General features: G+C 48.9%; 1 protein-coding gene and 1 long non-coding RNA gene across 3 annotated transcripts in view; one reads left to right on the top strand and one right to left on the bottom strand.

Moving 5' to 3' along the window:
• CELF5 (CUGBP Elav-like family member 5) overlaps positions 1–22,644 on the top strand; it is an 82,072-nt gene that overhangs the window by 30,869 nt on the left and 28,559 nt on the right. Inside the window, exon 3 of one of the 2 annotated variants that reach the window (XM_081846281.1) lies at positions 14,393–14,441. In XM_081846281.1, coding sequence (XP_081702407.1) covers positions 14,393–14,441 — 49 coding nt within the window. Of the gene's footprint in view, positions 1–14,392; positions 14,445–22,644 lie in introns of both variants that reach the window. The other variant, XM_081846280.1, reaches the window with a different exon arrangement.
• On the bottom strand, positions 3,000–3,706 carry LOC309333092. The gene is made up of 2 exons (XR_014152371.1): positions 3,559–3,706; positions 3,000–3,356 (listed from the first exon to the last, which is right to left on the bottom strand). It is a non-coding gene; the product is annotated as an uncharacterized lncRNA (long non-coding RNA).

The raw sequence follows: 22,644 nt of genomic DNA, 5'->3' as shown, positions 1-22,644 counted from the left end.
TGCCCAGGAGTGTGGTGGAGTCTCCTTCTTTGGAGGTCTTTAAGCAGAGGCTTGACAACCATATGTCAGGAGTGCTCTGATGGTGTTTCCTGCTTGGCAGGGGGTTGGACTCGATGGCCCTTGTGGTCTCTTCCAACTCTAGGATTCTATGATTCTACCAAGAAGGCCCTCTGGCTGGTTCCCTGTAACTTGGTTTCTCGTAGGGAGGGAACCACCAGAAGGCCCTCGGAGCTGGACCTCAGTGTCCGGGCAGAATGATGGGGGTGGAGACACTCCTTCAGCTATACTGGACCGAGGCCGTTTAGGGCTTTCAAGGTCAGCACCAACACTTTGAATTGTGCTTGGAAACGTATTGGGAGCCAATGTAGGTCTTTCAAGACCAGTGTTATGTGGTCTCAGCGGCTGCTCCCAGTCACCAGTCTGGCTGCTGCATTTATTTACCTACTTGATTTATAGAGCTGCCCTGTAGCAGAAGGACTCTCAGAAGGCAGGGTGCTGTAGTGGTTAGAGTGTCGGACAAGGACCAGGGAGATCAGGTTTCGAATCCCCACTCTGCCATGAAGCTCACTGCATGACCTTGGAGCCCGTCGCGGCCTCTTCACCTACCTTGCAGGGTCGTTGTAGAGCTTAGCTGAGGAGGGGTGTGAACCATGTACTACTTGGAGGGAAAGGGTGGGATATAAACACAACTAATAAGCTCTTCTTGTATGGAAGTGAGAGCTGGACCATAAAGAAGGCTGATCGCCGAAGCATGGATGCTTTTGAATTCTGGTGCTGGAGGAGACTCTTGAGAGTCCCATGGACTGCAAGAAGATCAAACCTCTCCATTCTTAAGGAAATCAGCCCTGAGTGCTCACTGGAAGGAAAGATCCTGAAGCTGAGGCTCCAAGACTTTGGCCACCTCATGAGAAGAGAAGACTCCCTGGAAAAGACCCTGATGCTGGGAAAGTTGGAGGGCACAAGGAGAAGGGGACAACAGAGGACGAGATGGTGGGACAGTGTTCTCAAAGCTACCAGCATGAGTTTGAGCAAACTGCGGGAGGCAGTGGAAGACAGGAGGGCCTGGCCTGATCTGGTCCAGGGGGTCAGGAAGAGTCGGACACAACTAAACGACTAAACAACAACAACAGTAAGCTCTTCTGCTTTCCTGAGTAAGAAAGCTGGAGGGGGGCCACCCAGGTGGAGAAGTCCATTGCCAACCTGGCAAACCAGAGATCTCCAGGTGGTTGCAGTTGGACCCCCGCCAGTCTCAAAACACACCTGGCTAATTTCAAACACTGCTTTGATGTTGCAGAGCTCGGGAACTGCTGGTTCTTTTCTTTTTTTAAAAAAAAAGTTAAAAGCAGAAACTGTTTATTTATTCATTTATTTCATCTGAAAAAGGGACAGTCATTTTTGTTATTATTAACGATTTTTTGGATTGACAAAAGTGTGTGCAATGTCTTTCGCTCGTATTCGCCCCCCCCCCATGCAACATTTTTACAAATCAGTTTCATTTGTTGAGACATTAGGAAGAAAAGGGGGAAAGAGGTGGAAGTGGGGGGGAGGAACATGGGGGTGGGTGGGTTCGGGTGGCGATGTTTCTATTTTGCTTAATATATGTGGGGTTTGGTGTCAGCGTCGCTTGTGCAGGTTCTTTGCTGTTCACTTGCGTTCCTTTGGTGGTGAGAGAGGTTGGGGTTGGCGTAGGCCAGGCACCCCCAAACTCAGCCCTCCAGATGTTTTTGGACTACAACTCCCATCATCCCTAGCTAACAGGACCAGTGGTCAGGGATGATGGGAGTTGTAGTCCCAAAACATCTGGAGGGCCGAGTTTGGGGGTGCCTGGCCCAGGGTGTGGTTGTTCATTTGTGGTTGGCTGTGGTGATCTTTGTTTTCATGTGTGAGTGGGGTGGGTGGGTGTTTTGGATCAGGTTAGCCATATTGATTTGCATGCTATTGGTGGATTTTTGTCATCAACATTTCTAATCTGCATACCGCCTTTCTATCTTACAATACTCAAGGCGGTTTACAAGCGGAAGAAACAAAAAAGGTACATCTTATAACAATCTAATTCAATACAAAAATGTGATAATAAAACATAACTTTAAAATAGGCAACTTACATCAAAAAAGTAACATTCAACAATCATTATAATAGTATAAACATAATATCAACATATAAAAGTTAAACAGAAATCCACTCAACAGTTACAATAAATAATATCTAAACTATAATCAATAAAATGGGACGGGGGTGGCGCTGTGGGTTAAACCACAGAGCCTAGGACTTGCCGATCAGAAGGTCAGCGGTTTGAATCCCCACGATGGGGTGAGCTCCCGTTGCTCGGTCCCTGCTCCTGCCAACCTAGCAGTTCGATAGCATGTCAAAAGTGCAAGTAGATAAATAGGTACCGCTCTGGTGGGAAGGTAAACGGCGTTTCCGTGCGCTGCTCTGGTTCGCCAGAAGCGGCTTAGTCCTGCTGGCCACATGACCTGGAAGCTGTACGCCGGCTCCCTTGGCCAATAAAGCGAGATGAGCGCCGCAACCCCAGAGTCGGCCACGACTGGACCTAATGGTCAGGGGTCCCTTCACCTTTACCTACAACAATCTAATGCAATACAAAAATGTGATAATAAAACAAAACTTTAAAATAAGCAACCTACATCAAAAAAGTATCATTCAACAATCATTAGAATAGTATAAAAAAATAATATCAACATATAAAAGTTAAACAGAAATCCACTCAACGGTTACAATAAATAATATCTAAACTATAATCAATAAAACAACGGCAAGCCACAGTACATAAAACAATATAATACACATTGAGAAGCAGGGACTAGAGGGTAGAGCAAGGCAGGTGGAATGAGGCCTCGCCTGATGGAGTCTTGTTGGGCTGTGTATGTGATAAAGGGGAGCCATACTGGGGTTGTAGCCTTATGAGGCTTTGGCCTCGGGTGGGGAAAATATTGCTCCTGGGAAAGGGAAGTGGGAGTCAACAGACACTCAAGGAATAGTTTTGGAGAAAAGGCTTTTATTTCTACCATCCATGAACTGGTAGAAGGAGCAAGTGTGATAAGTCACAAAAAGCATGCACGAAGTTCACAGTCATGTGCACAAGCATATATACCCCTTTCCAGTTCCCTCCTCCTTTCTCCTCCCTCAGGAGTTCCTCTGAGCATGAACAGAAAGCTGTCTTGGGACTATTGGGACTCTTGGCACCCTTCCCAGGAAAGGGGTTTCAGAGTGTTCAGATATGTTTCAATCTCTTGTTCTGGCATGGTTCCCGGACAGAAAGGAAGTTGCAATGTGGTTCTTTAGCAAGGCCAGAAGGCATCAGAAAGGCCTGAGAAACAATGGACTGTGTTCCCTACCTAGAATCATAGAATCCTCGAGTTGGAAGAGACCACAAGGGCCATCGAGTCCAACCCCCTGCCAAGCAGGAAACACCATCAGAGCACTCCTGACATATGGTTGTCAAGCCTCTGCTTAAAGACCTCCAAAGAAGGAGACTCCACCACACTCCTTGGCAGCAAATTCCACTGTCGAACAGCTCTTACTGTCAGGAAGTTTGACCTTTGTTGCAATCTTTTTAGTTACAGCAAGCGGAATGTTTCTGATGCTTAGCTGCTGAGAAAATGATTTTGAAAAGCTTTGAGAAGCTTTGAGCCTGCTTTGGGGGGGGGTGACTTCGGGCCTAAGTGAGGTCACCTGTCCTCACCTTCCTTCAGGGTGAAGGTGTCTTCTTCTATTTGGGGGACTGCTGGTGGTTCTGAAATGCAAAGGGGACTTTGTGTGTGTGTGTGTGTGTGTCTTTGTCTGTGCTGAAGTTCCCTGGAGCAAACAGCCAGCCGTCCCACACCTGCACGTTCCAACCTTTGCAGGATGTTGATTTGCTGAGTGACGTGTGTCGTTTTCGCTCCTCCCCTTGCTCCGAGGAGTTCAGTGGAGGGCGCAGGGCCTCCATGGCCACCTTTTTCATCCTCACGACAGCCCTGTGAGGCTGAGCGAGGGTGTGGCTGATCCAAAGGGCACCCAGTGAGCAAGGGGGATGATTGCTGAGCTGCAGCTTTGCATGCAGAAGGGCCTGGGATCAATCCCTGGCGTTCCTGCGTCTTCCGCCTGAAATCCTGGACAGCTGCTGCCAGTCAGTGCGGATGATACTATTGATCTGTTGCAACAGGGTCCTCACTCACCACACGCAGGAGGGAGCAGGAGGACCCAGAGCCCAGGTGTGTCCGCCCTTACAGTGGCGTAGCGTGGGTTGTCAGCACCCGGGGCAAGGCAAGTAATTTGCGCCCCCAACCCGTGGATTTGCGCCCCCTAACCCTACCCCTAACCCTAACCCCCAGATGTTGCGCCCGGTGCGGCCGGCCCCCCCTGCACCCCCCACGCTACGCCACTGCTCCCTTATATAGACATTTTAAATTCCCTGCCCTGGAGCTCAAGACCACCCCTCCATTCATCATACATACATCACAGAAGGGGTGTAACCTAAGACCACCCCCCACAAACATCAGACATACATCACAGATGTCCGGGGCGGGGGGGATTTCCGAAAGGTGGAGCTTTGTCCTGGATCTTAGGCAAGTCAATCGAAAACTTGCGTTTATTTGGCGTTTTTGTGTCAAAAACAACCACCACCTTTTGGGCTGAGCTTTTTTTTGCAAAGAAATTGGACGTTTTTTGCGCTATTTCTGAGGGAAATTGACAAAAACGACACTGCCGCCATGGGCCGGCGCACGTCCAGACATTTCGCCGATTGCAAAATACTGCGCCGATTTCTGCCCTGACAGTGCTCGTGGCTGCAGTATTCCGGATATGTCTGGGAAATGTATGGAAACCCTAGGTTTCCCTAAACATCAAAGCTCAACTTTTGGGGGTGTCCTGGTTTGGACTATTTGAAATATGGCGACCCTGTCTGCCGAGAGAGAGGAGCTGACGGAGGAGAACCGCACTCTTAATTACAGACGAAGCGGGTCTCCGCTAATTGAATGTTCTTTTGTTGTCCCAAGGAACGGGCTGCTGCTGATTTGCGCTGTAATGAGAGGGCCTCTCCGCACCCCGGCTTCACTGGCTCCATGTAGGCCTTAATTAACTCCACGGTTCCCATGGCAACGTCTCCCGCAGCCGAAGCTGGTGGAGCATCTCTTTTGGAGCGCCGCAAACCTACAGCCTGCTGTGGGGCTGGAGGGGCAGGGGGAGAGAAACCCGCTCGGCACATGGGCTTGCCATGGCCTGTTTGGACCACAGAGGACGATTCGATATCCCGTTTGAGCTGTGCTCGGTCCTTGCCTTGCCCAAAGTCAGCACCACGGAGCAGGGCGCTGGCTTGTTGTCTTCTGCGTGCTGTCATAGCGCTGCCATCTTCACCAAGACAGTGTTGGGGGTGGGCTGCGTTCTGCGGTTGTGGGGTACACATATGTTGTGGTTTTGCACATCCAGCCCAAACGCGGGGAAGGCTGCATTTTGCGTTGTAGCTGCCACGCTGCCATAGGGTCGGCGTTGTGCACTAAGACGGAACGCCGGGCAACGGCTGTGTTTTGTGGTTGCGGCCCACACATATTTCCCATCCTAGTGGGTTCGTGTACAGAGGCCTGAGCTTTGTATGTGCGATGCACATGCTTTTGCCGCCACAGTGCTGTCTTGTGGGAGGTTGGTAGCATTTAGTGCTCGCTGAGCATGTCTTTGGGTTCATGTGCTGCCGTAGTGCCGATTTGTGCTTTAACGCTACACACAAGCGGTGGTTGCGTTTCATAACGTAGCACATGTCTCGTCATAGCACATGGGGCGGTGACTGCGTTTTGTTGTTGCAGAATGTGTGTGTGTGTGTGTGTGTCTGCGTGCACGCTGTCCTAGTGCTCGCTTTCATAAGAAGGCAGTGTGTGGGCTGATGGCTGCCTTTTGAAGTGTAGGATTCATGTGCATGCTGTCGCACTTGCCCTCCTAGTGCTGGCGGTGCATGAAGGCATACCATAGATGGTGGCTGTGATGCGACGGCATGTTCACGCATGTGCCGTCATAGTGCTGGTTTGATCACGGTGGCAGCAGGTGGGTTGTAGAGCACATTGCTGTGTGCGTCGAAAATGTGGGGCTCTCTTCCCTCTCTTATGTGCCTTTTCACCATCCGTCCCCCAAACCATCTCTTGGACAGAACAGGATTTGAGGGGGCACTAGGAAGGAAGGTTTTAGGGTGAGGCAGAGCACGTCAGATTCATAGAGTCATAGAATTGTAGAGTTGGAAGTGTTGTAAACAAACTCTGCCCTTCTTCCCTTATGGGGTACCCAAGAGCCCGTATAGAGTCCTTACATGGGTTCCCTATTGGTAGAAGAAAATAACAGAGGCCAACCAGAAAATATTGAGAAGCAAATCAGCTCGTAAGCCTGATCTTTATTGAACTGTTGCAACAGGGTGGTCCCTTCACCTGCAGGAGAAGGAGGAGGACCCAGAACAATAATAATAATAATAATAATAATAATTATTATTATTATTAGAGCCTGAGACGTTTGCAAGTGGGGAATCTGACCTCCCGCTGCTTTATTCCTCCCCCAGGAACAACCTGTGCTGTTTATTCCAACTGCTGAGTAGAGAGTCAAATTAATCATCTTCCAGAAACTGTGCTCTGAAAAGGGCCCCACCACTATCTGCACCAAATACCCCCGGTGGCAGCTGAGTTTTAGAGGGAACATTGGGGAGGGGGGGGAGTCTTCTAGTCCAACCCCTCCCTTCCACTACTCAATGTGGGAATCTTGCTATTCCTGGAATCGTGAGCAGAGGAAGACAGCCACAGGGCTGGCGCATCCCATTTTGCCACTTGAGCCAAATTGGAAATGTGTGCCCCTCGCCCCCCCCCCCCCGCTGCTACCCCCTCACTGCTGCTGTCGCTGTGCCTCTCTTACCTCTGTGAAGCACCACCAGCAGTTACTGGTGAAATCCCCCCCCTCCCGTTCTCACAAGACCTCATGCACTCGTGAGATCTCGTGAGATTTCTTGGACTTCCATTACTTCAATATGGATGCCTCAGCCTGGCTCATCAGTGGGCCAGTCCTGGGCAACCAAGATGATGGAGGGTCAGGCAATGCTTTTTTTCCTGGGGGTACGCAGGGGTACGCATACCCCTAAACATTTTGTGAATCTTTGTACTTTTGTCCATTTACTGTATTTATTTTTCCCAATTGGAACAACAAAATGGTGGTTTTCTTGAGTCAAAATGACAGTACAGTCATACCTCAGGTTACAGACACTTCAGGTTACGTTTGTTTCTGGTTACGGACGCGCCGAAACCCGAAAGTACTGGAACAGGTTACTTCCGGGTTTTGGCAGTCGCGCATGCGCAGAAGCACTAAATTGCGCTTTGTGCATGCGCAGAAGACCACATCGCAACCCGCGCGTGCACAGATGTGGCATTGCAGGTTGCGAACACTGTGGGTTGCGAACCTGCCTCCTGCACGGATCACGTTCGCAACCTGAGCATCCACTGTACCCCTAAACATTTTTTTTTTAAGGAAAAAAGCACTAAGGTCAGGAAACCAAGCCTGATGAGGAACGGTTGAAGGAGTTGGGTTTGTTTAGCCTGGAGAAGAGGAGATATGAGAGCCATCTTCAAATATCTCAAGGGCTGTCCCATGGAAGAGAGAGCAAGCTTGTTTTCGGCTGCTCTGAAGGGTATGGCTTGAACCAATGGATTCAGACAACAAAGAAGGAGATTCCGACTAAACATTAGGAAGAACTTTCTGACAGTAAGAGCTGTTCAACAGCGGAACGGACTCCCTTGGAAAGTTGTGGACTCTTCTTCCTTAGGCAGAGCTTTGATGGCCCTCTGCCCGGGATTCTTTCGCTGCAATTCCTGCCTCGCACACCTTCCAGCTTGACAAAAACCCTTCTTGAACTGTGGTGCCCAGAACTGGACATAGAAGACAGTGGTGGCGTCCGTTTGGTCTCAAGCAGCCCCTGAGGGTGGAAATCAAATCGTAAATAAAGACGAGGAGGAAGGACATCTCTTAAGCGGGGAGAGGCCACAGCACACCCACCCTGAGGAACAACTTCTGCAACTCATGTGTCCATCAAAGCTTCGTCGTTGCACAGAGAACCCATAATTGCTGTGATGGCTGAGGCTCCCTGCTGCCTGCTTCTTCTCACTTCCTGCGGCTTGGTGATGCTAATGTGGCGTAATGGCCCTTGTCATCAGTTAAGGGCTCCGCTGCGGAGAGATGAGCTCTGGCAGTGATGACACGGCCGCTCGGTGGTGCCACAGCATCCAATGGGCGGAGGAGACTCTTCTGGCCCGCTAGTCAGTGGCGAACCGAAGCGCCGTGGTGTACCGAGGGCCGGTGATGAGGCCGAAGCTGGCGATTGTCACCATCCCTCTCTGTGACTCCGGCGACGATGACTCCCTTCGGGCAGCACGGCCGTTGCTTGGCATTGATCTGCCGATCGGAGGACAACCCACACGTGAGAACGTAAGAAATGGAAGCAAGAATAAATCCCGACGAAAGAAGAATGGCAAACAAAATGAAAGGATTGTGCAGAATTGGACAAAATGACGGGAAGGATTCAAAACCTGCGGGACCAGAAGATTGGAAGAAGTATATGAACTATCTGGAGAGCAATTGTAATCAACAAATTATGCTAGTAGGACTACAAGAAGTTTTGTAAGGAGAAATATATGAAACGGTACAAGGTAGATAAAGAACAGAGATATTAGTTATGAGATTCAAATGTGGGGTTAGGGTCACGACTGGACCTAATGGTCAGGGGTCCCTTTACCTTTACCTTTAACCTGCTCCCAGTAACCGGCTTCAGTTGGCAGTCTGGCCGCAGCATTCTGGACCAGGTGAAACAGCGTTTTCCAAAGGCAGAGCCATGTACATCACACCACGGTTGTCCAGCCTTGAATAGCAAGTGCCATTTCTCGTTGAGGTGTTCCTTTCCTGGAGGGAGTGGTGGGTGGGCAGGGGTCTGCTAGCAGCTACCGTGTCTTTGGCCGGCGAATGGAGGGGCTGGTTGGGTCCCACCAGTGGCGTAGCGTGGGGGGTGCAGGGGGGGCCAGCTGCACCGGGCGCAACATCTGAGGGTTAGGGTTAGGCGGCGCAAATCCACAGGTTAGGGGGCGCAAATTACTTGCCTTGCCCCGGGTGCTGACAACCCACGCTACGCCACTGGGTCCCACTCTGGTGCAATGTTCTTCCTGAGCCGCAAGGAGTTCCACCTAGTCCCATGCACAAAGCCAGGTTGGGGCAGGCTGCAATTGCGTGTTTGCAGGATCATGTCGTACCGTGGCCTCCCAATAGTGAACGGAGCGGCGAATCTTTCATGCTCATTTAAATCATTTATGGCTTAGTTTGCATAAATCACGAGCGCTGCATAAATCATGGTGGGGAAGGGGGCGAGGGTTGCTGGGTTAGGGGGCGCACGAGGGCATGACGCCATGCAGAAGATGCATTTATGTGCTTCCTCCCCTGGCTTTGGCCAACTTTGTCTCAACTTACGTGAACTCGATGGTCTGGTTCCCCCCCCACTGTTCCAAAGTGGAAGGAGATCCCCAACGGGATCACCTGGGCCACGTCTGCACCATACATCGACAGCGCATGGCTTCCCCCCAAAGGAAATGTAAAGAGAAAGAAGGTTCTTTTTATCATATGTGGTGATCTTATTGTAAGGTTGTAAGCTTACTCGGAAATGATATATAATGAATTGAAAAGGATGTTTAAAATAACCTTTGCAAACAACAACACAAAAAAACCCCCCAGAAGATTTCCTTTTGGGAATTATAGGAACAGAACTACCAAAACTGTATAGAAACTTGTGTATGCTACTACAGCAGTGGACGCGGGTGGCGCTGTGGGTTAAGCTACAGAGCCTAGGACTTGCCAATCAGAAGGTCGGCGGTTCGAATCCCCGCAACGGGGTGAGCTCCTGCTGCTCGGTCCCTGCTCCTGCCAACCTAGCAGTTCAAAAGCACGTCAAAGTGCAAGTAGATAAATAGGTACCGCTCCGGTGGGAAGGTAAACGGCGTTTCCGTGCGCTGCTCTGGTTCACCCGAAGCGGCTTAGTCCTGCTGGCCACATGACCCGGAAGCTGTACGCCGGCTCCCTCGGCCAATAAAGCGAGATGAGTGCCGCAACCCCAGAGTCAGCCACGACTGGACCTAATGGTCAGGGGTCCCTTTACCTTTACCTTACTACAGCAGTAAGAATTAAAACACAGCTACATATATGAATGAGCTGGAAGGGAATCCCTCTGTTGGGGAATTGTGGAAGGGGACCCCAACAGTCATCTAGACCAAACCTCTACAACGCAGGAATCACAGCTAAGTGTTACAACTTTAGACTGGGTACATAGGACTCTGCCTGAGGCAGGCCACTGACCCATCTAGCTTAGTACTGTCAACACTGACTGGCAGAGGCAGTCTAGGGTTTCAGGCAGGCGACATTCCCAAGTCCTGTCTGCCTGCAAGTGCTTTACTGCTGAGCTACAGCCCATACCCTAAGCAAGATTCTAGTCCTCATGTTACTACTGGTCTTGTAGTAAGGTTAAAGCTTACTGGGAAACGATATATAATGCAATGAAAAGGATGTTTAAAATAACCTTTGCAAAAACACACAAACAACAACAACACAGGAGCTTTCCTTTTGGGAATTATAGGGACAGAACTACCGAAACTGTCTAGAAACTTATTCATGTACGCTACTACAGTGGCAAGAATGTTACTCGCCCCAAAATGGAAAGAAGCAGAAGTCCCAGCAAAGGAAGAATAGATAAAAAAGCTTATGGAATATGAAGAAATGGCAAAACTTACCAGAAGAATAAGAAATCAAGACAGCAAACTTTATATAAAAGAATGGAAATGGTTTGTTGAATATTTACAGATAAATTGTAAACAGATTAAAACACTGGCAGGATTATTGTGACAACCTGCAGTTTTATAAGAGTATAAATTCAAAGTAGATGAATAAAAGTGAATTTTGATATGCAGAAGAGATTAAAAATAAATTTAAGGAACCGCAGAAAGAGGGGGAAGGAAGTCAAGTTTCGAAATGTTAACATGATTGTAAAATTAGTGAAATGAGAGTCCCACGGACTGCAAGAAGATCAAACCTGTCCATTCTGAAGGAAATCAGCCCTGAGTGCTCACTGGAAGGACAGATCGTGAAGCTGAGGCTCCAATACTTTGGCCACCTCATGAGAAGAGAAGACTCCTTGGAAAAGACCCTGATGTTGGGAAAGATGGAGGGCAGAAGGAGAAGGGGACGACAGAGGACGAGATGGTGGGACACTATCAACATGAGTTTGACCAAACTGCGGGAGGCAGTGGAAGACAGGAGTGCCTGGCGTGCTCTGGTCCAGGGGGTCACGGAGAGTCAGACATGACTGAACGACTAAACAACAACAACAATAATCTGAAAAGCATAAATAATAATAATTTTTTAAAGAACATATAGGCAATAGCCCACCCACTCCAGAATCCTGTTCTCACAGTGGCCAGATGCCGAGTGCGAAAGCCCTCTCCTTTTCTCCTTTGGAACTCCCTGCTTATTGATCTTCGGAATCTGCCTTCCCAGTTCCGTTCCAAAGGCCTGTTAAAAGCTCTTTTGTTTCGGCAAGCCTGCCTGCACCACGTCGTATTGAAGCACGTGAACGTAAGCAGGTACTCGCTTGGTGTTAAATAAGGATCAGGCAGACTCAGCAATGGAGAATAAGAAGGTGCAGTTTATTGCCAGGCAGTAAGGACCCAGTTTGGAATCTCTTCCAAAAGGAACTGGGACCCCGATTGTCAGAAATCCAGAGGTCTTTATACCTGAGCAGATCACAGCAAATCATAGATCATGAGACAACCATGAGGGATTCACGATATTGCCAGCGAAAATTAGCCAATTAGCAAGCTTCTTGCCATGCTACCAGCTCCTGGTCAAGCACTGAGTTCTAGTTCTGCTTTCCGTTGCTTGCAGTGATGCTCTGTCTAACCTCTCCCCTAGTTATGACAGGACAGGGAGTTTGGAGATTTTGTGGTTTTGCTCTTCCTGTTCTGTGGATTAATTTAGCCTGTATCTGAGGGGATTTTGTACCAGAATCTCCGATTCACGTCCTCCCCTTGTCCAGGGTACATGGATGTTTGTAGGGGAAAGGTCGGCTCCTAATTTTGCTGTTTCAAGCAGTACGCAGTTAGCTAAGGCACAGCTTCCCTTTGATTCAAAATGGATTATAAAATACTGTAAGCCCTGATTATGTGTGAGCATATATGAATATATTGATTACTGATAACTGATTATATGGATAGCATAAGGGTAGCCCTTCTTCCTTGCCTCAGTATTATCTTGCCTACTTGTCTATAGCCGATTTTGATAAATATTTGACACGGTTTGCATGCAAGCCGCTTAGAGAGAGACACCATTCTCATTTTTTGATCTAGTGCTCTATACATCTCGTTCAGTAAATGCTGCCCCTTCCCTGCTGCCCCGAGATTCAGCTGCAAGCCCTTAGGTAGAACTGTGGCTCAATCCAGTATTTCAGAACCTGCACAGAGTGTATTTTGGGGGCGGGGGAGAGGCAGGACCAGGGCGTGGCCTATCAATCATGTGACATGTCCAGGGCGGAGCAAAGATTAAGGCCTTCCAGATGTTGCTGCATTAAAGCTCCTGACGCGCTGGGATGCTGGAGCGCAGAAACATCTGGAGGGCCAGCGGTACCCCACCCCCTAAAGAAAAACTCCAAAGCACGATGATGTCTTTTCGCTTTCTCGTGATCTCCCTGGAAGCAAAATGCTAAACGGCCCGGGTTGATTCCCCTCCCTTCCCTTTCCCACCCGCTTTTCTGACTGGATCTCCATTCTCCCTTTCCACTCCCTCAGCGCCACACGTAGGCAAATCTTAAATAGCTGCGCACACACACACACACACACACACAAGCACGCTAAATTCCCACTGCTGTCTCCAAAATAGAGGGAAGGCAGCGCGCCCCCCCCAACCCGGAGAAGAGCCTGTTGCTACGGCAACCACAAATGTCAGGTTCCATGTGGCGCACGGTTGTTGCCATGGCAATGAACATTCCTTTTTTCCCTTCCTTAAAAGTAAAATAATAATAAAATTCCAAGCAGAGTCACAGGGCTACCGAGATGGAGCGGATGGGGTTGGGGGACGGATGGACACCAGGGTGTGCAATGGTGTTGGTGGACATGGGCTTGGTCCAGGATGGAAGAGGCAGCGAGGGCCAGCAGAAAGGCCTTGCAGTGCCAAAAACAATGGTTGTTTTGCTTTCTGGGGAGATGCCAGAGATGTCCTGTCTGAAACGAGGCACTTACGCAACCCACCAAACTCCCAAGTCCGGCCTTTGGTCCCAACGGAATTCCAGTCCTTGGTGGCGGCGGGGGAAAGCAGATTAAATTTTGACCCAGGCGTGCGCACGCATGCACGGCAAACCAAGGCCCCTGGTGCGAAGCTCCCTGTCCTGCCCTTCATGCTGGCCTGCAGGGTTAGTTATCCCACCGTAACTGCCACCAGATGTGATGTGGGAATAAACAGCCGCAAAGTGGTGTGGTTTTGCTTCGGAGCCAGGCGCACAAATGCGAGGTCCTGGGGCTCTCGGCAGCTACGAGTCATGGAGACTATGCTCTGTCTCTGCCGTCTGATGCAGCGATGCTTCTGAATATCAGGGAATTGCAGGAGGCGAGAAGGTGCAGCTGGCACAGGACCTCCATGGGAACATTCTGCACTGCAACGATTTGGCCAGCCATAGGCAAACTTGGCCCTCCAGATGTTTTGGGACTACAACTCCCAATACTTTGCAATGAGTATTCTTGCTGCTGTTGTGGCGTACATAAAAAAAGTTCTATCTTCCTTTCGCACCAATTGGCCGACCATGCCCAAGAGAAAGGCCTCTGGTTTCTTCTGGAAGGTATATTTAAATACCTTTTTCATTTCATTATATATCATCTCCCAGAAGGTCTTAATCTTTGGGCATGTCCACCAAAGGTGAAAGAATGTACCTTCAACCTCTTTACATTTCCAACATTTATTATCGGGCAAATGATGAATTTTTGCAAGCTTGACTGGTGTCAAGTGCCACCTGTAAATCATTTTCATTATATTCTCTCTTAAGGCATTACATGCCGTAAACTTCATACCTGTGGTCCATAACTTTTCCCAGTCGGCCACCATAATATTATGTCCAACGTCTTGTGCCCATGGGACTACAACTCCCATCATCCCTAGCTAGCAGGACCAGTGGTCAGGGATGATGGGAGTTGTAGTCCCAAAACATCTGGCGGGCCGAGTTTGCCTATGCCTGGATTTGGCTGTATTATGTTGCTTGTTGCCATCACTCTCTTAGTATCCCCCCTCCCTCCCTAGCACGACAGAGTGCTAAGAGTTTGGCTTTGCTAACATTGGCAAATCTCTCTCTCTCTCTTTCCAGATGGCGCGGCCAATCCAGGTAAAGCCAGCGGACAGCGAGAGCCGTGGAGGTAGTTGTCATCTCTCCTTGTTTGTTTTTGTCCCCCCCCCCAACCCCTTGTCCTACCACCCTACTCAGGGAGGCCATTAAAACCGAGCCCCCTTGTACATATCTCAGTTGCTGTGCATAAAATCAAATATTAGCTGATAGTTCCTACAGTGTTGTCCTCCCCTTAAAATCTCGAAAGCCACCCACCTCTGTAATCAGGAATGGTGGTGGTGGTGGGGAGAAAACATATAAATGCAAGGGTGTTTTTTTTGCAATACGAAGGTGTATCAATAGATAGAATCACAGCATCACGGAATTGTAAAGTTGCAAAGGAACCCAAGCGTTGTCTAGTCCAGCCCTCTGCAGTACAGGAATCACAGCTACAGATAAATAAATAAATTCTTATTTATACCCCGCTCTTCCTGGTTCAGAAAACTGGGCTCAGGGCGGCTAACAACAAATTTAAAACACTTATTGATGCAAAAAAAAGCAGCATAAAATACAGTATAAAATGTGAATAACAATAAATTCAGAATTCAAAAATCAATTTAGGGGGGAAATCCATCCAATAAACATTAGATGATCACCAGGGCTAGCTGGCTAAATTAGTTCTATTTGGGCCAGCGGTGGAGACCAGGGGAGAATTAGCTGTGGGATCCCAGAGCGGGGAATCTTCATAAAAAGGGGAGGGGGAGGGAAGGAAGTGGAATAAAAGATCAGGCTAAGTTCAAATTGAAAGCCAGGCGGAATAGCTCTGTCTTACAGGCCCTGCGGAAGGAAGTTAAATCCTGCAGGGCCCTGGTCTCATGGGACAGAGCATTCCACCAGGTTGGAGCCATCACTGAGAAGGCCCTGGCCCTGGTGGAGGATAATCTGACTTCCTTAGGGCCCGGGATCTCCAAACTATGATTATTCATGGACCTTAAGGTCCTCTGCGGGCAGACCAGGAGAGGTGGTCCCGTAAATACAAGGGCCCTAAGTCACAAAGGGCTTTAAAGATGACCATCCAACCTCTTTTTAAAAATACCCTCCAATGAAGGAGAGCCCACCAACGTCTGAGGGAGTCTGTTCCACTGTCGGACAGCTCTTGCCTGATGTTTAGTCGATATCTCCTTTATCTGTGTCCAGGGCAGCTGTTTACCAGCTCCATCTGGTACGAAGGCTGAGACCCTATCTGCCTGCGGACTGTCTCGCCAGAGTGGTGCATGCTCTGGTTATCTCCCGCTTGGACTACTGCAATGCACTCTACGTGGGGCTACCTTTGAAGGTGACTCGGAAACTACAACTAATCCAGAATGCGTCAGCTAGACTGGTGACTGGGGGCGGCCGCCGAGACCATATAACACCGGTCCTGAAAGACCTACATTGGCTCCCAGTACGTTTCCGAGCACAATTCAAAGTGTTGGTGCTGACCTTTAAAGCCCTAAACGGCCTCGGTCCAGAATACCCAAAGGAGCGTCTCCACCCCCATCATTCTGCCCGGACGCTGAGGTCCAGCACCGAGGGCCTTCTGGCGGTTCCCTCATTGCGAGAAGCAAAGCTACAGGGAACCAGGCAGAGGGCCTTCTCGGTAGTGGCGCCCGCCCTGTGGAACGCCCTTCCAGCAGATGTCAAAGCGATAAACAACTACCTGACATTCAGAAGGCATCTTAAGGCAGCCCTGTTCAGGGAAGTTTTTAACGTGTGATATTTTACTGTATTTTTGGTTTCTATGGAAGCCGCCCAGAGTGGCTGGGGAGGCCCAGCCAGATGGGCGGGGTATAAATAATAAATTATTATTATTATTATTATTATTATTATTATTATTATTATTATTGTCACTTGAATCCTTTGGTTTGAGTCTTGCCCTCTGGAGCAACAGAAAACAAGCTTGTTCCCTCTTCCATGGAGCAGCCCTTGAGATATCTGAAGATGGCTCTCCTACCTCCTCTCAGTCTCCTCTTCTCCAGGCTAAGCATGCCCAGATCCTTCAACTGTTCCTCATCAGGCTTGGTTTCCAAACCTTTAATCATCTTGGTTTCCCTCCTCTGCAAAACTTCCAGCTTGTTAACATCCTTCTTAAATTGTAGTTCCCAGAACTGGACCCAGTATTCCAGGTGTGGTCTGACCAAGGCAGAAGAGAGCGGACACTAGACTTCTGTTAACGCAGCCTAGAATAGCATTCACTCTTTTTGCTGCTGCATCAGTAGGGCTACCTTTGAAGTTGACTTGGAAACTACAGCTAATCCAGAATGCAGCAGCTAGACTGGTGACTGGGAGCGGCCACCAAGACCACATAACACCGGTCTTGAAAGACCTACATTGGCTCCGCTCCCAGTACGTTTCTGAGCACAATTCAAAGTTTTGGTGCTGACCTTTAAAGCCCTAAACGGCCTCGGTCCAGTAGACCTGAAGGAGCATCTCCACCCCCATCGTTCTGCCCGGACACTGAGGTCCAGCACCGAGGGCCTTCTGACAGTTCCCTCACTGCGAGAAGCCAAGTTACAGGGAACCAGGAAGAGGGCCTTCTCGGTAGTGGCACCCGCCCTGTGGAACGCCCTCCCACCAGATGTCAAAGAGAAGAACAACTACCAGACTTTTAGAAGACAGCTAAAGGCAGCCCTGTTTAGGGAAGCTTTTAATGTTTAACAGACCACTGTATTTTAATACTTAGTTGGAAGCCTCCCAGAGTGGCTGGGGAAACCCAGCCAGATGGGCGGGGTATAAATATATTATTATTATTATTATTATTATTATTATTATTATTATTATTATTATTACACACAGTGGACTCTGGTTGAGCTTGTGGTCTACTAAACTCAAATCTTAGCAATAAGGATCTGTGCAATACTGGAAACTTAGGTGTAGAGCAGGGATGGGGAAACCTCCTAATGCGGCCCTCCAAGGCCCTGCATCTGGCCCCCATAACTCTTACCCAGGCCACAGCCCTCACGAGCCTTGGTTTTGCCTAATTGGAAAGTGGCCTTGAACTCTGAATCCAGTGGCGTAGCGTGGGGGGTGCAGGGGGGGGGCCCGGCCGCACCGGGCGCAACATCTGGGGGGGGGGCGCGCTCGCCGCCTCCGGAGTCGCCGAAGAGCCTCGGGCGCAGGCTGTAGCAGAGCCCCATGTCTCACGGAACCGACGAGCTGTGCGCGCGTCCGGGCTGAATGCGTCCGGCAGGCAGCGGCTCTCAGCGCTCGCCGTGGTCCCCGTGCATCAGGGCCGCGGAGGGTGCGCCAGGCAGACCCTCCTCACAGCCCCGCCGCCGCCTGGGCCATGTTGCATGGGTCATTCTGGGCCATGTTGCATTTTCCCTGCCTCTCTGCCCTCCTCCTCCTCTGGGCAAGCGGCGTCGTTTGGGCGGCAGCGCCAGCGGCAACTCGCCTCAGATCACCTGACACGGACCCGCTGCTGCCGCCGTGGCTACCTTGCCGTAAATACCCCAGCCCAGGCAGCAGCAAGAAGAAGCTGGCAGCGGCGGCAGGTTAGGGGCGCAAATTACTTGCCTTGCCCCGGGTTAGGGGGCGCAAATTACTTGCCTTGCCCCGGGTGCTGACAACCCACGCTACGCCGCTGTCTGAATCATGCCTCTTGCTCGTCTGTGTGGAGGCTGGAGATCAGTGTCTGTCTGTGTGTAAAACTAGCCTATTGTAGAAGGGTGTGAGATGCTTTTGGAAGGCTGTCCAGAAATCTTTTGCTTTCTGATATCCTCATTTCCTCTTTTTCTACCTGCTGCTTGTAATCTTATAAAACCTCCCAGCACGTTCTGCTTTGCGCCAACCGTATTTTTCGCTCTATAAGATGCACCAAACCACAAGACACACTTAGTTTTTGGAGGAGGAAAACAAGAAAAAAAATATTCTGAATCTCAGAAGGCAGAACAGTAAGAGGGATCGCTGCGCAGTGAAAGCAGCAATCCCTCTTGGTGTTCTGGCTTCTGGGATAGCTGCGCAGCCTGCATTCGCTCCATAAGACGCACACACATTTCTCCTTACTTTTTAGGAGGGAAAAAGTGAGTCATATAGAGCAAAAAATACGGTAATCTGCACATATTCTTCGTTCATTGCACTTTTTTTTCAGAAGGGGGAGGGAGTTAAAGAACAATGGTTTATTTATTGTTGTTATGTCAGATCTCTTGCCCCAATGATGCAAAATGCTGGGTCTGTTGCAATGCATTTGCTCACATAGGTTTTGTTTTGGTTTTTTGGTTAAGGGTCTTTGCTAATAAAATAAATATATTTCTTCATCGCACAAACTTCAGCACAATCCTGTGATACGCATACCGCCTGGGATGATCATGACTATATGTCAGATCTATATGCGAAACGGGACGCGGGTGGCGCTGTGGGTTAAACCTCAGAGCCTAGGACTTGCCGATTGGAAGGTCGACGGTTCGAATCCCCGCGACGGAGTGAGCTCCCATTGCTCGCTCCCTGCTCCTGCCAACCTAGCAGTTCGAAAGCATGTCAAAGTGCATGTAGATAAATAGGTACCGCTCCTGCGGGAAGGTAAATGGCGTTTCCGTGCGCTGCTCTGGTTCACCAGAAGCGGCTTAGTCCTGCTGGCTACATGACCCGGAAGCTGTACGCCGGCTCCCTCGGCCAGTAAAGCGAGATGAGCGCCACAACTCCAGAGTCGGCCACGACTGCACCTAATGGTCAGGGTCCCTTTACCTTTACCTATATGCAAAACAAAAAACCCTTGCATGTAGAAGGTTAGCATTTCAGGGCCCAGAGTCCTAGCTTAGCCCTTCCCCTGAAGAGCTAGTTGTCTAAGTGTAGGGCAGTGCCTGATTTGCATTTTTTTAAAAAAAGAGAGAGAGAGAGGGAGTGGGAGCATTTAAACCTCTGATCCTTGACTTCATTCCGAATGCCTCCCTTAAATCACCCCCCCACCCGAGCTCCAAAGATGGAGAGATACAGAATTTCAGTATCTCTCCCTCCACTTTTGTTTCCCATAGGTTCTGACCATCCCCCGCTACAGTTATGGGGGGAGGCGCGCAGAGAAAGTGAACTATCTCCTCTTTCTCGCGCTCTCATTGTTGGAGTAGCGTTTCTATGGAAACCCATCATTTCCCAGAGGCTGCTATAACTCAGGGCCAGATGGGCTTTTCGGATGTAAGAGGAAGGGGGTGGGGGAAGGAGATGTGGGGAGTAACTCAGGATAAGACGATAAAGAGCATTTAAAAAGGGGGGAGCAGGGAGAAATGGCTGTGTTTGTTGTTAAATAAATGAGGTCACGCAGATAACCGGCCGCGAAACGCACCTTGGCTTATCTTCTTATGCTCGTAGCTGCAAGTTGTAGCCAAGCTCAAGTTTGGAGCAGTGTGTCTCAGAGCTACTCGTTTGACTCTCCTCCCCTACGTAAGAACATCCCTGCTTCTGGATCAGGCCCAACGGAGCCCATCAAGTTCTGCACCCTTCGCTCACAGTGGCCAACCAGGTGGCTGGCATCCATCTGTCTCGAGAGACAATGGAGTGTGCTTCCAGGGGTCAAACCGCTGCATTTGCAGCAGCAAAATGACCTCCGTTTCATCACCTACAGACCCCAGAAGTCAGGATCCCCTCCAAACCTGTGCCAAAGTCATAGAATCGAAGGCTTGGAAAGGACCACGAGGGGCATCTAAGTCCAACCCCCCTGTGATGCAGGGATCTTTTGCCCAACCTGGGTCTCGAACCCGCTACCCTGAGATTTAGAGCCAGCTGAGCTATCCCATATTCATTGCTCGCCTTCATCCCTTTGGCAGATTTTGAGGGTGTCAAATGAGGTGCTCTTTCGATCAACAGGTTTGCTGACCAGGCAGGTGAATGTGGGGTCAAAAGGTTCTGTTGCACCAGAACGTGGGTAGGCAAACTAAGGCCGGATCTGGCCCAATTGCCTTCTAAATCCAGCTCGGGAATCAGCGTGTTTTTACATGAGTAGAATGTGTGCTTTTATTTAAAATGTATCTCTGGGTTATTTGTTTGGCATAGGAATTCGTTCATTCCCCCCCAAAAAAATTTAGTCGAGCCCCCCACAAGATCTGAAGGACAGTGGACCAGCCCCCTGCTGAAAAAGTTTGCGGACCCCTGCACCAGAAGATCGTCAGAAATCTGGAGCTGATCCAAGTTGGTTTCTAAGGCCCTGGGGTGATCCCCTGTTTCCCATGAGATCTCAAGCATTTTCTTCCAGGTGTCTGGCATTGCAGGGTCACAAAATCTCTCTCTGAAATCCTGGAAGATTCTTGATAGAGGATCTGTGGCGCTGGCACTCGCTCATTTTGCAGTGTTTTGCTGCAAGCAAAACTATTGTGAACGTCTCCTGGTCTGCCCCGCAGAGGACCTTAAGGCCCATGAATAATCATAGTTTAGAGGTCCCGGGCCCTAAGGAAGTTAGATTATCCTCCACCAGGGACAGGGCCTTCTCAGTGATGGCTCCCACCTGGTGGAATGCTCTGTCCCAGGAGACCAGGGCCCTGCAGGATTTAACCTCCTTCCACAGGGCCTGTAAGACAGAGCTATTCCGCCTGGCTTTCAATTTCAACCTGGCCTGATCTTTTATTCCACTTCCTTCCTTCCCTCTCATCTTTTATGAAGATTACCCGCTCTGGGATCCCACAGCTAATTCTCCCCTGGTCTCCACCACTGGCCCAAATAGAACTAATTTAGCCAGCTAGCCCTGGTGATCATCTAATGTTTATTGGATGGATTTCCCCCCTAAATTGAATTTTGAATTTTGAATTTATTGTTATTCACATTTTATACTGTATTTTATGCTGCTTTTTGTTGCATCAATTAAGTGTTTTAAATTTGTTGTTAGCCACCCTGAGCCTGGTTTTTCAACCAGAAAGGGCGGGGTATAAATAAAAAATTATTATTATTATTATTATTATTATTATTATTATTATTATTATTATTATTATTATAGGATTGGACAATGTTGGGTCTTGGGATGATACCTGTGACACCCAGCTTCAGTTTCAATTACTCAGTTTGGGGGGGCGGGCGCTCTAAAACGTGGGGTTTTCGCTGCAAAACGCAACAAAGCTTTTGCCAAACTTTGGCAGCAGTTTGAAGCGATTCAGACAATGTTTGGGTATGAACCCCGGCTTAATGTATCAATTACTTATCAGTTTTTTGGGGGGGGGCGCTGCAAAATGTGGGATTTTTTTCGCTGCAAAATGCTGGAGAAAGGCTGCAAAACTTTGGCATGGGTTGGGACAGCACCCCCAATTTCGTAGTAAACAAAGCTGGCCAAATATATGGAGACCCTGGACTGTCCGGATGACAACCCCCCCCGCCCCGGTCTCCAAAGGGAACATACAAATATAAGAGGATCCTGCTGGATAAGGCCCATGGGCCTGTTTAGGGAAGCTTTTAATGTTGCATTACTGTATTTTAATATATTGTTGGAAGCCACTCAGAGTGGGCGGAGTATAAATAAATAAATAAATTATTATTATTATTATTATTATTATTATTATTATTATTATTATTATTATTATTTCCACCATCCTGCTCTCACAGTGGCGAACCAGATGCCTTTGTTGGACTTGTTGGGACTTGTGATTTCCAACAAGGCCATTAAAAGTGAGCCCACATAGTTGCTGTGCATAAAATCAAATATTAGCTTATAGTTCCTACAGTGTTGTCCTCCCCTTAAAATCTCAAAAGTGGTTTTCAGAGACTCTTCCATCTCCGTCCTAAGGCTGTCTTCCCCATGGCCAATTTTAGAGAAAACTATTATGGGATGGGCACCATGGAAAAGCCCTCACACCGAACATTCCCTTCCCAGTCTTAAATTCAGTTCTCCACATTGCCGCAACAATTTGCAATTGTGTGTGTGTGTGTGTGTGTGTGTGTTGTTGTTGTGTGTGTAAAAAATCCTCAATATTTTAGAGCATATTTCTCCACCCAGAAGTTGAGCAAGCAGTTTCCCTGAACACAATGCCATGTTATTTTCAGTAATATATTCATTCTTATGCACCTTGATAAAATGTTTTTTGGTAAACATTGCTTGGCTGGAGGAAACTGCAACGCAAAATTCAGATAAGCGTGAATTTTGAAGGATCATAGAACCACAGAATTGTAGAGCGGGAAGGGTGCCCAGTTGCTATCTAGTCCAACCCCCCTGCAGTGCAGGAACGACAGCTAAATAATCCCTGGCTGATGGCCACCCAACCTCTGTTGAAAAACTTCCAGCGAAGGAGAGCCCAAGGGAGCTCTTAATATCAGGAGGTTCTTGCTAACAATGGCATCTGCTTTTT

The sequence above is a fragment of the Podarcis erhardii genome (genome assembly GCF_964252035.2).
Source record: "Podarcis erhardii genome assembly, chromosome: 18".
Taxonomy (NCBI): Eukaryota; Metazoa; Chordata; class Lepidosauria; order Squamata; family Lacertidae; genus Podarcis; species Podarcis erhardii.
The sequence above is the reverse complement of the archived record's forward strand: the minus strand, read 5'-3'. Positions and strand labels throughout refer to the sequence as shown.